This window comes from Aethalodelphis obliquidens, unplaced genomic scaffold, assembly GCF_003676395.1.
Source record: "Aethalodelphis obliquidens isolate GAN/ISIS:26980383/991018 unplaced genomic scaffold, ASM367639v1 scaffold17, whole genome shotgun sequence".
Lineage (NCBI taxonomy): Eukaryota > Metazoa > Chordata > Mammalia > Artiodactyla > Delphinidae > Aethalodelphis > Aethalodelphis obliquidens.
In genome coordinates this window covers 3871805-3886842 of record NW_020837961.1, presented here as the reverse complement: position 1 = coordinate 3886842, position 15038 = coordinate 3871805, and the positions used below count along the sequence as shown (strand labels likewise).

Genomic DNA, 15038 nt, shown 5'->3' with positions numbered 1-15038 from the left:
TGTTCAGAGAACACTACAATTCCCTGGTGTTATATGTCCCTGATATTTTAGTGAACCTGGGAATTCTGGACTGGATCTTTTTTTTTTTTTTGCGGTACGCGGGCCTCTCCCGTTGCGGAGCACAGGCTCCGGACACGCAGGCTCAGCGGCCATGGCTCACGGGCCCAGCCGCTCCGCGGCATGTGGGATCTTTCTGGACAGGGGCACGAACCCGTGTCCCCTGCATCGGCAGGCGGACTCTCAACCACTGCGCCACCAGGGAAGCCCTGGACTGGATCTTAAAAATGAGTGGATTCTCCAGGTCCTCTGGAATTAGATCTGAAGTTTGGGGGGAAAAAAACCCCAACAAGCTACATACTAAGCTTCTCATTCCAAAGTGTTCTGGGCTTTGCATTATTTTGCAAGTTTTATGCAAGCAAGAAAAAACACCTACTGTGGTTGTGCTGCCTCAGAAGAGTTATTGTGGTAGTCATTTTAGTTACTAAAAGACAAATGTGGTTTATGTGCTGTCAGTATTATCTTTTCATTGAAAGAAATGCTTAGGTGGTGTTGACCGTGAAAATTTTGTTGATTTTGTTTTATGATTATTAAATATATACGGTGGATGGTATATCTCCTGAAAAATAAATGTTTTGGTTTGACTTAGAGATTAAAGAGAGTATTCTGATTGAGCTTATGAGTTACTAACTGGAGTATACAAATCAATGAATTAGACATGATAATCAGTGATCAGGCGTAAACCATAAAACAAGTGACATATTTGGGATCAGTGTTTATCATTATCATTATATAAGTAAGTGTTTATCTTTATACATATATTTCATGTATAGTTCAAGAAATCTCTCTTCTCAGTGTTTTTTCTAACTACAAATAAATTGTGAGAATCACAAAACCAACAGACCAGTGAATAAAAGAAAAACCTGAAACAAAAATAACAAGCTAAATGACAGACATTTCTTCTAATCACCATGTGTCTGCCCATACAAATCAGAAAGGCTTACGTATCCCTTCAACATTCACTTACTGAATGTTGGAAGGAAGAAATAGAAGATAATTTTTGCCTCCTTTATGACCATGTAGCACAAACTACAGAATATTAACCAGAAGGTAGTTCTAGGGTAAAGGAGAAGAATGAAAAGGGCTTAGGCAGCTTAAAGGACTTTATAAAATTTGACCTTGATACCAAATTGAAAATAAGATAACCATTTCGAGTAACTGCCTTATTATCATTTTTCTAAGTTTCTGGTTCTCCACAAAGTAGAAGACTCCTTCATTCTTGTGTAGTGGATTTGGTAGCTTTTAAAAAGCCCATGAATATGCTCTGAGGGCAGTTCTTGAGGTTTTGAGAAGCTCTAAATATACTTTAGTGTGGCATATAATGTCTGGTAAAGAAGTTTGAGATTGGGGGGATTTGGGAGGAAACATTCGACTTATTATGTACTTCTGCAGTTACTGAGCTAAGAATAGGTAGTGACAAATGAAAAGGCTATATGTTACTATAAATAAGCATTCAAAGGCTTAATAAAATATATTTTAAGGGTTATTTCACATTGATTCCTATACAAATTTAATGAATTTAAATACGCACTATATACTGTTCTATTTGATTTAACTCTTTATATATTTATATATTTGACATAAATCTAAATATATAAATATGTAACATGAATATATATTTAACATATATATATATATATAAAACTTTTGATGCTAAAAGTAGTAGAGCATGAAACATTAATGTTACTCATAATATGGCTATATCCATGTTGTCATTTAAGATATTCATTTGATTTTTATTTTCTAAATTACAGGGTGAAGTCTGTCCCAGAGCTGAAGGCGATGAAGTCCAGAGGTGTGTGTGGGCCACAGCTGTCAATGTCAAGGACAAGTTCATTTATGTGGCACAGCCAGCTTTGGACAGAGTCCTTCTTGTAGATGTGCAGTCTCAAAAAGTTATTCAGGTATGAATGACTCCTCCTTTTGAAAGTGGTTTTGAAGACTATTTAATTCAATGTAATAGACTTTACCAGGTAACTCGTGCATTGCCATTTGATTGCCATTGATAACTTGTTTCGTTACTTGGATAACTAAAAAGTATACACAGTTTCTACAAACTGTCCTCTCATTCCGCTCCTTGAGCCTAAAGAATTAAAGAAGTAATTGAAATAGCTTTTGTTTTCAACAGTTAGATTCCATGAATACCTCATAATCCCCACATGACCAGTTACACAAAAAACATCCTCACAATTGCTTATTCTGTCTAGAGCAAGGAGAGTCCCAGTCCAAGGCCAATTAAGGTGTTCCTAGTTATCATCACAGTAAAGTAGTATATCTTTCTCATGTGATTCTTAACAAAGGCTGAGACAATAGTAGATTTACTGGATAATAGTAGCTTAGTAGGTTTTACTATAATAGTAAAACAAGTAATATGTGCATAGGTCAATGACAGAGAAAAACACCTATAACACGCCTTGCCATGTCATTTTTCCATGTTGCCTTGGTCATGGTTATGAAAAACTATTCTGGTTTGAGCCATCACCTATTTTATGCCCTGCTCTTTCTAAGACTGTCCATCTTGGACAGTCTACTAGAACTCAGTCTTACAATAATCAAGGGGCAGTGCAGGATTTATGCCCAGGCAGTCTGGCTCCAGTATCTCAGCCTTTGACTGTTAGGATCTATGGCTTCTCAGCTCAAAGGAAACAAACTTAAAATAGTTTTGTGAGATATGTATAATCTGTTAAATGGGAATAATAACTGTACATATCTCATAAAGTTATATTAAGGATTATACCAATTTATGCATACAAAGCGTTTATAGCAGAGTCTGGACTATAGAAGTGCTATTTACTGTCAAAATTCTGACAGACACAGGAATGTAACCATTTCTTATATTTACAGAGATTTTATTTTTCTTTTGCATCAATATTGGTTTGAATTTGAAGTAGCTGTTAGTCCCTCTAATGTTAATTCCTGACTAGAACCAAAAGAAGTGTTAAGAAGTTCAAAATCAGGGCCTCTCATTCTAAGAGGTCTTAACAGCTTCACATGAATTCATCCACCCACCTATCCATTCCATCCACCCATCTATCCATTCCATCCACCCATCTATCCATTCCATCCACCCACCTATCCATTCCATCTACTCATCTATCCATTCCATCCACCCACCTATCCATTCCATCCACCCACCTATCCATTCCATCTACCCACCTATCCATTCCATCCACCCCTCTATCCATTCCATCCACCCATCTATCCATTCCATCCACCCATCTACCCATTCCATCCACCCATCTATCCATTCCATCCACCCATCTATCCATTCCATCCACCCATCTATCCATTCTGTATACATTCATTAATTGCCTTTTATGAGATGTGTTTGGTATTACAAATAAAAGAATCAAAAGTGTTTCTATTAGAAAGCTCTGATATCTCCAGAGTTACAAATTTACAATGGATAATTAGTCCAGTGGTTCAGTTTCTACTATGAGAATGAACAGAAGAGTCATGAATAGAAGGATGAATAACTGTCTACTAGAAAATTCTAAGGCCTCCAGGGTTACACAGTTCCCTGTGCACCCAATCTAATGGTCCAGTATCTTCTGTGAGAACATATTTTTTCTGTCTATTTGCTTCCTATGTGTCTGTCTTTGAGACTGCTTGATTTTTGACCAGGTTGATTTTACTTTGATTTCAGCTGCAACGTAGGCCAGCGAATTATAGGCATTCAGTCAGGGATTATCAAGACTCTTTAGCTAGCATGTGTTAGCTACTAGATGTTCTTTTAATCAGGCTGGTTTTTAAATTCAGTGTTCAAACTGGAAACCTACACTGACTGAGTATGTACTACCTAGTAGATATTCAAAAGTGAGAAAAGTTAACATCATTTATTATTCATCTAACTTCCATCTTCAGACAATGAAGTAAAGTTTAAAATTAATAGGAAATATCAATAATGAAACATTCATGCAATGGTAAAAAATCACATCAATTATATTATTTTTCAAAGTGTCTATAATGCCTATAAAAAAGCAGAATGTAAAAGACATTATACAAGGTTAAAATATTAAAATAATATTACAATATAATTATGATTGTGGATATTTTCAGATAAGAATCTAACACATTTTTAGAAGTTAGAAAATTGGGCCTCAGTCCAAATGGGTTTTCCATGTGATCTTATGAAAATAATAATTACGCTTTATTACCCCTTCTAGTAATTACCTATCCAAAGGTAATCATTATGTGGCTTTCTGTCACCATAAGTCAGTATTGCCTAATTTTGAATATTACAGAGATGGAAATATACAGTATTCACTGTCTGTGTCTGGCTACATGATAATTGTGAGGTCATTTTGTTTGCATGGAGCTAGTGCTATTCTTTTTTTTTTTTTGCTGCAGAAAAATCGATTACAGTTGATTCTCATTGTTTGCTGATTCTGTATTTAAAACTCACTCTCCTGAATTTATTTAGAACCACAAAACCAATACACATGGTGTTTTGCAGACGCTCAGGGACTTGTGCAGAGTGAGGAGAAATGTGTGACCTGAAGTACATGTCCCCAGCTCAGGTTGGAAAAGGAGACACCCCGACCTTTTTGGTTCGGCTTTCATACTGTGAATAAGTGTTTTTTTCACGGTCTGTTTACTATTGTGTTTTCAAGGACAATTTTGTTGTGTTGAAACGCTTGTGAAGGAAGATCGTGGTGTGCCTAATGGTGGGCTTAATTCAGTCATGAGTCCTAATGCTGTATGGCCCTGAGTTCAATGTTACTGGTTTATTTTTTTAATATAAATTTATTTATTTATTTGTTTGTTTATTTCATTTTGGCTGCGTTGGGTCTTTGTTGCTGTGCACGTGCTTTCTCTAGTTGCAGTGAGCGGGGACTACTCTTTGTTGCGGTGCTTGGGCTTCTCATTGCGGTGGCTTCTCGTTGCAGAGCATGGGCTCTAGGAGCGTGGGCTTCAGTAGTTGTGCTGCGTGGGCTCAGTAGTTGTGGCTCGCGGGCTCTAGAACGCAGGCTCAGTTAGTTGTGGTGCAAGGGCTTAGTTGCTCTGCAGCATGTGGGATCTTCCTGGACCAGCCCTCAAACCCGTTTCCCCTGAATTGGCAGGCAGATTCTTAACCACTGTGCCACCAGGGAAGTTCTCAGTGTTACTGTTAATTAATGAACAATATGTATTAAATAACGTTTCTCTGTGCAGAAACACTCATGAAATTAGGTTATGTATTGATCAGATGATGAAAATCTTGTGACCAGAGACTGATAGGAACCAAACTATGCATTTCCTATAGAAGCAGTGGTTCAGTGTTCAGAAATTCAGTGTTTGTGGTGACTTTATAGAACAAATGTCATTAATAATGAGAAGCAAATGTATTTTGAAATATCAGACTTTATTTATACATTAACAGTAGAAAGGATAAATTCTGGAGGGAGATAATAGAAAGAAAAGGGAAATGTTGATAATTCGGTCAAAGTGAATGAGAATTTTCTGTAATATAATAAAGAGTAATACATAGTATATGTATATAATAATAGATATAATATATGTGTATATGTGTATATGTAATATATATTATACTATATATATTTGTATATATTATATACATATACTATGTATTATTCTTTATTATACAACTTATAAAATATAATACAGGAAGCTCTCAGATTTAGAAAGGACAGTGAAACAAATGGAAAAAAAATCAATACCTGAATATATTAACATGACACAGCCACACATAAAGCCAAAAGGAAGATCTAAAAATAGGAGATAAAGTACTATGAGAACAGCAGCTATTTTCTCAGTAGCAATAATGGACACCAAAAGAAAGTGAAATAATATTATTAAAAGACTAAATAGAAATAAAATATACTCTGATATTATATGGTCAGTGGAAAAAAATATATAATTTATTTACTGTATCAGATACAAAAAAATAGACTTTATCAACAAAATAAATTTAAACAAAACTGAAACTGAAAACTATATGCTTCAGGAATAAGGAAAATTAAGCAGTTCTACTTGATGTATAGAGAGCGAGTAAACTGGTAAACATAGGACCTATTAAAATACTAACTGTCAATAATAATGATATTCCCTGAATTTAAGTTTGAAATTTTTAAAAGAGTGAAAACACAGGACTAAAATAGCAAAAAAAAATGTTTAAATATTGTACAACAATATGTAAGCAGGGAAGGGGCTGATATTATTTGAAATATATATGTTAAGGTTTCTTGTATTATTTAAGAATGGGAGTAATTATGGATTACCTGTGTACATTAAGTATGTTTATTAATATTTTAAGAAACTGTGTCTTAAATATTGTATTTGTCTATGAAAAAATAGAATTAAGTGAACAACTTACTCCTAAATACAGTAGGAAAAGAAGAATTAAGAAAGAGAAAACAGTAAGAATGGAAAAATCAGGACAAAAATCTTTAAACAAAATTATAGAATAAAACCAAATATGTTTATAATTACAATAACCAAGAATGGAGTAAAGTAATAGCTGATAATAAAAAGTAATGGACTGAATAATGAAAATCTAGCCATATGCAGATTATGAGATATATCCCAAAAATAAGAAAAAATAAAATTTGAAATTTAAGGACAGTTCCAGATAATTTAGTCATATACTAACAAAACAAAAAAGCTGATATAAGTGAGAAATATTTGGTACTTCTGTTCTTGATAAATCAACAGACAAAATTAATACTTTATGCAAATTGAATATTATTACTATGCTTGAACTAACAGATACATGTATTATTTTTTTCATCCAGCAGTAATTAAATATACATTATTACTAAATATTTCACTTTCTAAACCTTTTCAATATCATTTCATATCACCGTTCATCCTGCTTTAATTAAATACAACACACTGCGTAGCTTATAAACAACAGAAATTCGTTTCTCAAGGTGGCAGCATGATCATGACCTGGTGAGGGCCCTCTTTCTGGTTCATAGCCATTGCCATCTCACTCTGTCTTCACATGGGGGAAGGGGCAAGCAATCTCTGTGGGGTCTTTTTTATAAAAGCACTAATCCCACTCATGAGGGCTCCATTATCATGACCCAATCACCTCCCAAATGCCCATCATCTGATACCATCATCTTTGAGGGTTAGGATTACAACAAGTGAATCCTGGGGGGACACAAACCTTCAGACTATATCATTCACTAAAAGAAACATTTTTGAAAATGAACACATGCTGGGTTATAAATTTAGCCTCAAGAAATATTAATGAAATCATTTTAGACTGATTCTCTGACACAGTGCTAAGCTATGAAAAACTGCAAAGTAAATTTAAAATGTCAATATCAATAACAAGTAATATTGATAATCATGATTAAACATGTTGAATCCAAGTAAGACTGTCTTTGAAGGAATTTTGTTACTGTAATGAAAAAATAAATAATAGATTGAAAATAAAACATTTGGGCTTCCCTTGTGGCGCAGTGGTTGAAAGTCCGTCTGCCAATGCAGGGGACACGGGTTCGTGCCCCAGTCCAGGAGGATCCCACATGCCGTGGAGCGGCTGGGCCCGTGAGCCATGGCCGCTGAGCCTGCGCGTCCGGAGCCTGTGCCCCGCAACGGGAGAGGCCACGGCAGTGAGAGGCCCGCGTACAGCAAAAAAAAAAAGTAAAGAAAACGTTTAACTAGATAATTTTAGAATTTAGCTGAAGAAAATCACAATACTGTAAGTGAAAGAAGGAAAGTAAAAATATATGTAGATAAAGGCACAATGAAATGAATATATAAAAGGTAAAAATTGATTTATTCAAAAAAGACTAATTAAAAGGAAACAGAATTTTGGCAAAGAACAAGGACAGAAGTCATGGTTAATACTATTAGAACTGAATAAAAGAAATAACAATAACCACAATCCTAGCAGAGAGTAAAAGGAACTAAGAAAGTATTAAAGTAAAAGTCATGGCAGTAGATTTGGAAATGTAGTGAGAAAGAACAAATTAAAGAGAAAGTATAAGTTAATAACATATAATCCAAGAAGTAATCAAAAAGGAACACTTTTATGACAAATGAACTGATTTAAGAGTACTAAAACAGAAAATTCGGTCCCAGATGGAATTAGAGGTGAAAGTTCTTCCGAACTTTAAAGTAACATTTTAGCAAGCAATTTGATGAGAAGTAGTAATTAAAAAATGTGTATTTTCACTGTCTTGATGGCTGACTTCCTGTTTTACCCCTTCTACCCACTCTGTATACAGTCTGCATATTCTCAGATTGTCAGCTATTAAAAACAAATCTGAACCCTGTCTTCATGCATCTTGCCTCGTGCCACCATTTATCAGCCTTATTGCCTCATTTTTCTATAGCTGCCTTCCATTTGAGGTATAGTAGGAACGGAGAGTAACATAACAGAGACTTCCCTATTGTAGGAAATATGTGGGCACTCAATCCTTGGATCAAAAAGGCAGTACTGTGTCGTGGGTTTGCCCACACAACTCTGGGGAGGTATGGGAGGGAATTGAATATTGCCCTTCTGTCAATAAAAAGAAAAATTTTGAATTACAGGGGTGCTTGAATACCTCCCTGGAAAGAAGTACAGTGAAGTAGCAGCTGCAGTGATTTGGGACGTTCTGCAATGATCTATTCTATAGATATTTAGAGACCAAATTAGTTTAGAAAATGAAAATTTCCATATTGGGTATATTCAGTCTAGCCATCTTTCTGAAAGGGACATTATTTTCTGAGGCCTATTGTTGACTATAAATATCAACCTAAAATTTTACGTATATACTCCATAAAAATGTCTTTTAAAAAATTAAAGTTTTCTATCTTTGAATTTGTCTAAATTCTTTTTTTTTTGTAACCATGTATAATTTCAGTCTGTGAGCCTCTTTAGATGATGAAATTCCATAAGTCTACTAAGTGTTGGCTGAAATAACACATCCCTATATTTGTCTTAACATGACCTTAGAGGATGTGAATTTTAATGCTTGAAAGTACATGCTTAAAGGTGAATTAGGAATATCCTAATGACTCTACTTTTATACTTGAAAACAGGCAATCTCTTAGAATTCTAAATTCCCTTAAGGTTTCTCCTAATTTAAAAACAACATGTAAATAATAGGTTTAACAGATGTAGGTATTGAAACTTATGCTTTATAAATTAATAATCCAATTAATTGAAGTTTTAAAACCCTTTAAGGAAAGAATATTTCTAGCTACTTAAAAAAATAAAGGTAAACTGCTTCATTTGTGATTTAAAGCTTTATTCATATCCAAGGACAGAGTATACTCAAAGTCACCTGCAAGGTACAAAGTTAGTTTTGTGAAAAGTAAAGCATCCTTTCTCAATTTGATACCTTTTCTCAACAGAGGCTGACTCAAGTCAGCCTTTTTTGTATCCAAATGAAGTTATACTTCCTGATTGTGTGCTGTACCTCTGTTTATTGCTTTATTTTAGCCTAAGTATATTATACAGTGGCAACTAAGAATAATAACTATAATCAAAATTTAATCATCTCCAAAATATGATAGAAACTAGTATAGAATTTTTTATAGGGTAGACAGAGAGATGGAACAGTGAAGTCCAAATCAAATTGCCTTCTTTTTGAACAGAAAAAAAAGTAGAAAAAAAAGAGAGAGAAAAAAAGAACAGTAAATTTATTTAAATTTACTCTTTCAAGTTTTTTTTTCAGTCCAATTAAATTGGATCCCTAGTGTTTTATACTGACCTTATCTAAGAAATCATATTTCTGACTTTCTTTTATTTCTTTTGTATATATTTGAATGTGAGAATTGGTATTAAGTGTGTAATTTTAGCACGAAACATTTTAAAAACTTGAACATTGTTGCATTTTACTCTTAAATGGCAAATGTTTTCTTGACAACATGTTTTACAGACCTCATGATAAATTCTTACCATAGGGGTATATTTGTTTTCAGTGGATACATTAATATCATTTCTGTGTGCAGCTTAAAAATAAAAGGTCACACATTTTTAATGGAATCTATCACCTTGGTGTTGCTCTAAACATCAAATGCTTATTACTTTTCTTGCCATTAATACTTTTTGTAAGAATGGCATGCAGGTGATATTTTCCTGCGTAAAAGATTAACTAGTAAACAACTGACCTCATTTTGCCTTCTGTGGAGCAAAATCAGGTTCTGCTTGGATGCAGAAGTGGCTTATTGTAACACATCGGGTATTCTTAAGTGTCATCAGCAGTCTTCTCTAGCTGTTAGCGCATTATCCTGAGAATCTACATCATTACTTTAAATTAGGTTCACTTAATTAGCCAGCTGGTATTCTCCTTGTCAGACTGATACACAAGCTGTGTTTCACTGCTCCTTCATGTCAAGGCTAAACTCCAGGTTCAGGGTATCTTTGTTGCTATTCTCACTACTTCGCTCTGACAAAATAACCCATCTTTATATAAGTTGACACAACTGGTCCATAACCAGTGTAGCATCAGTTTTAAATTATTTGTAGTTGGTGCACCCCCCTCAAGGAATACTGATAAAAATTTTTCAACATCTTTATTGAAGTATAATTGCTTTAAAATGGTTTGTTAGTTTCTGCTTTAAAACAAAGTGAGTCAGCTGTACATATACGTATATCCCAATATCTCCTCCCTCTTGTGTCTCCCTCCCATCCTCCCTATCCCACCCCACTAGGTGGTCACAAAGCACCGAGGTGATCCCCCTGTGCTATGTGGCTTCTTCCCACTAGCTATCTATTTTACATTTGGTAGTGTATATATATCCATGCCACTCTCTCACTTCGTCCCAGCTTACCCTTATCCCTCACCATGTCCCCAAGTCCATTCTCTAAGTATGTGTGTTTATTCCTGTCCTGCCCCTAGGTTCTTCAGAACGATTTTTTTTTTTTTTGGTTCCATATATATGTGTTAGCATACAGTATGTGTTTTTCTCTTTGTGACTTACTTCACTCTGTATGACAGACTCTAGGTACATCCACCTCACTAAAATAACTCAATTTTGTTTCTTTTTCTGGCTGAGTAATATTCCATTGTATATATGTGCCACATCTTCTTTATCCATTCATCTGTTGATGGAAACTTATGTTGCTTCCATGTCCTGGCTATTGTAAATAGAGCTGCAATGAACATTTTGGTACATGACTCTTTTGAATTATGGTTTTCTCAGGATATATGCCCAGTAGTGGGATTGCTGGGTAATATGGTAGTACTATTTTTAGTTCTTACAGGAACCTCCATACTGTTCTCCATAGTGGCTGTACCAATTCACATTCCCACCAGCAGTGCAAGAGAGTTCCCTTTTCTCCACATCCTCTCCAGCATTCATTGTTTGTAGATTTTTTTTTTTTTTTTTTTGAGTTTAAATGTATTTTATTTTTAGACAACCTACATGACATGGTTTTTTTTTCCTCAAAAACAATGCCTCCGCTCCAAACAAATCAACATCAAAACAAAGAGCTCAAGATGACATCAGTCCCATTTGTCTAAGTCCCGGTGTTGTGTGGATGAAAAGCAGCAGCCAGCCGGTTATGACGAGCAGGTGATAGATCCAAACAGCCAAATCCGTTAACATTTTTCCATTTCTAGACCATCCTTAAAGAAAATCATATATGGCGTCACACCATCCTCACGGTAGTCCAGCAGAGCAACCATGCCATCTGGATTCATGTTTTCACCAGTAAAGAACTGATAGTTTTTGAAATTAGCAAGGATGTGCTTGATTTGTTCTGCGGCCCCCGTCATAAAAGGTTTTACTCTTTCTGGTCTCTGTTCTTCAAGCTTCCCTTTGATTGACTTCATGTAATCTTTGATGTACTTCTTGTAGGCTTCTTTTGTGAAGCTGGTTTCCTGCAAGTGATGGTTCATGACAATATCCACGCCAGTGATTACCGTGCTTTCGGTACCTTCGCCCTCGGGGCCTTCAGCGGAGGCATTTCCACCAATGAGCGAGTCATCAATGTTACCCTCTGTCCTACTGACCATCTTCCCCTCCACCTCCAGACACAGCCCGTCCGCGACCTCCCGGATCTTGTAGATGTCGGAGAACATCTCATCATGGCTGATGAGGTCCCGGTAGATGATCATGATGGCGACTGGAGGGAGACAACGGTGGCACTAGCTTAGGAGCACGGAGCTCAGAGCGAGCGCAGTGCAGCCGGAGCGGCGCTCGGGGGGAGGGGGGAGCGGGCGGAAAAGTGTTTGTAGATTTTTTGATGACGGCCATGCTGATTGGTATGAGGTGACACCACAGTGTAATTTGCATTTGCATTTCTCTAATGCTTAGTGATGTTGAGCATCCTTTCATGTGTTTGATGCAATCTGTATATCTTCTTTGGAGAAATGTCTATTTAGAACTTCTGCCCATTTTTGGATTGGGTTGTTTGTTTTTTTTACATTGAGTTGAATAAGCTGCTTGTAAATTTTGGAGATTAAGCCTTTGTCAGTTGCTTCATTTGCAAATATTTTCTCCCATTCTGAGGGTTGTCTTTTCGCCTTGATATGGTTTCCTTTGCTGTGCAAAAGCATTTAAGTTTCATTAGGTCCCATTTGTTTATTTTTATTTTTATTTCCATTTCTCTAGGAGGTGGGTCAAAAAGGATCTTGCTGCGATTTATGTCATAGAGTGTTCTGCCTATGTTTTCCTCTAAGAATTTGATAGTGTCTGGCCTTACATTTAGATCTTTAATCCATTTTGAGTTTATTTTTGTGTATGGTGTTAGGGAGTGTTCTAATTTCATTCTTTTACATGTAGCTCTCCAGTTTTCCCAGCACCACTTATTGAATAGGCTGTTTTTTCTCCATTGTATATTCTTGCCTCCTTTATCAAAAATAAGGTGACCATATGTGTGTGGGTTTATCTCTGGGCTTTCTATCCTGTTCCATTGATCTATATTTCTGTTTTTGTGCCAGGATCATACTGTCTTGATTACTGTAGCTTTGTAGTATAGTCTAAAGTCAGGTAGCCTGATTCCTCCAGCTCCATTTTTCTTTCTCAAGTTTGCTTTGGCTATTCGGGGTCTTTTATGTTTCCAAACAAATTGCAAAATTTTTTGTTCTAGTTCTGTGAAAAATGCCAGTGGTAGTTTGATAGGGATTGCATTGAATCTGTAGATTGCTTTGGGTAGTCGAGTCATTTTAACAGTGTTGATTCTTCCAATCCAAGAACATGGTATATCTCTCCATCTGTTTGTGTTATCTTTAATTTCTTTCATCAGTGTCTTATAGTTTTCAGCATACAGGTCTTTTGTCTCCTTAGGTAGGTTTATTCCTAGCTATTTTATTCTTTTTGTTGCAGTGGTAAATGGGAGTGTTTCCTTAATTTCTCTTTCAGATTTTTCATCATTAGTGTACAGGAATGCAAGAGATTTCTGTGCATTAATGTTGTATCCTGCTGCTTTACCAAATTCATTGATTAGCTCTACTAGTTTTCTGGTAGCATCTTTAGGATTCTCTGTGTATAGTATCATGTCATCTGCAAACATTGACAGTTTTACTTCTTTTCCAATTTGGATTCCTTCTATTTCTTTTTCTTCTCTGATTGCTGTGGCTAAAACTTCCAAAACTATGTTGAATAATAGTGGTGAGAGTGGGCAACCTTGTCTTCTTCCTGATCTTAGTGAAAATGCTTTCAGTTTTTCACGACTGAGAAAAATGTTGGCTGTGGGTTTGTCATATATGTACTTTATTATGTTGAGGTAAGTTCCCTCTATGCCTACTTTCTGGAGGGTTTTTATCATAAATAGGTGTTGAATTTTGTCAAAAGCTTTTTCTGCATCTGTTGAGATGATCATATGGTTTTTCTCCTTCAATTTTTTAATATGGTTTATCCCATTGATTGATTTGTGTATATTGAAGGATCCTTGTATTCCTGGGATAAACCCCACTTGATCATGGTGTATGATGCTTTTACTGTGCTATTGTATTCTGTTTGCTAGTATTTTGTTGAGGATTTTTGCATCTATGTTCATCAGTGATATTGGCCTGTAGTTTTCTTTTCCTGTGACATCTTTGTCTGGTTTTGGTATCAGGGTGATGGTGGCCTCATAGAATGAGTTTGGGAGTGTACCCCCCTCTGATATATTTTGGAAGAGTTTGAGAAGGATAGGTGTTAGCTCTTCTCTAAATGTTTGATAGAATTCGCCAGTGACGCCCTCTGGTCCTGGGCTTTTGTTTGTTGAAAGATTTTTTTTTTCTTTTTCTTTTTGCGGTACGCAGGCCTCTCAATGTTGTGGTCTCTCCCGTTGCGGACCACAGGCTCGGGACGCACAGGCTCAGCAACCATGGCTCACGGGCTCAGCTGCTCCGCGGCATGTGGGATCTTTCCGGACCGGGGCACGAACCCGTGTCCCCTGCATCAGCCGGCGGACTCTCAACCACTGCGCCACCAGTGAAGCCCTTGTTGAAAGATTTTTAGTCACAGTTTCAATTTCAGTGCTTGTGATTGGTCTGTTTATATTTTCTATTTCTTCATGGTTCCATCTCAGAAGGTTGTGCTTTTCTAAGAATTTGTCCATTTCTTCCAGGTTGTCCATTTTATTGGCATATAGTTGCTTGTAGTAATCTCTCATGGTCCTTTGTATATCTGCAGTGTCAGTTGTTACTTCTCATTTTTCATTTCTAATTCTGTTGATTTGAGTCTTCTCCCTGTTTTTCTTGATGAGTATAGATAGTGGTTTATCATTTTTGTTTATCTTCTCAAAGACCAGCTTTTAGTTTTATTGATCTTTGCTATCATTTCCTTAATTTCTTTTTCATTTATTTCTGATCTGATCTTTATGATTTCTTTCCTTCTGCTAACTTTATGGGTTTTTTGTTCTTCTTGCTCTAATTGCTTTAAGTGTAAGGTTAGGTTGTTTATTGGAGGTGTCTCTTGTTTCTTGAGGTAGGATTGTATTGCTATAAACTTCCCTCTTAGAACTGTTTTTGCTGCATCACATAGGTTTTGGGTTGTTGTTTTTTCATTGTCATTTGTTTCTAGGTATTTTTTCACTTGCTCTTTGTTTTCTTCAGTGATCTCTTGGTTATTTAGTAGTGTATTGTTTAGCCTCCATGTGTTTG

General features: G+C 35.9%; 1 protein-coding gene and 1 pseudogene across 4 annotated transcripts in view; one reads left to right on the top strand and one right to left on the bottom strand.

Annotated features, from left to right (window-relative positions):
- The window catches only part of FSTL5 (follistatin like 5), a 677763-nt gene that overhangs the window by 608422 nt on the left and 54303 nt on the right, over positions 1-15038 (top strand). For all 3 annotated transcript variants that reach the window (XM_027116858.1, XM_027116857.1, XM_027116856.1), the window contains one exon: positions 1812-1961. In XM_027116858.1, the coding sequence (XP_026972659.1) occupies positions 1812-1961 (150 nt within the window). The remainder of the gene's footprint in view (positions 1-1811; positions 1962-15038) is intronic.
- LOC113625918 (translationally-controlled tumor protein pseudogene) lies at positions 11361-12177 on the bottom strand (annotated as a pseudogene). Its single transcript, XR_003434941.1, has one exon. The product of XR_003434941.1 is annotated as a translationally-controlled tumor protein pseudogene (transcript).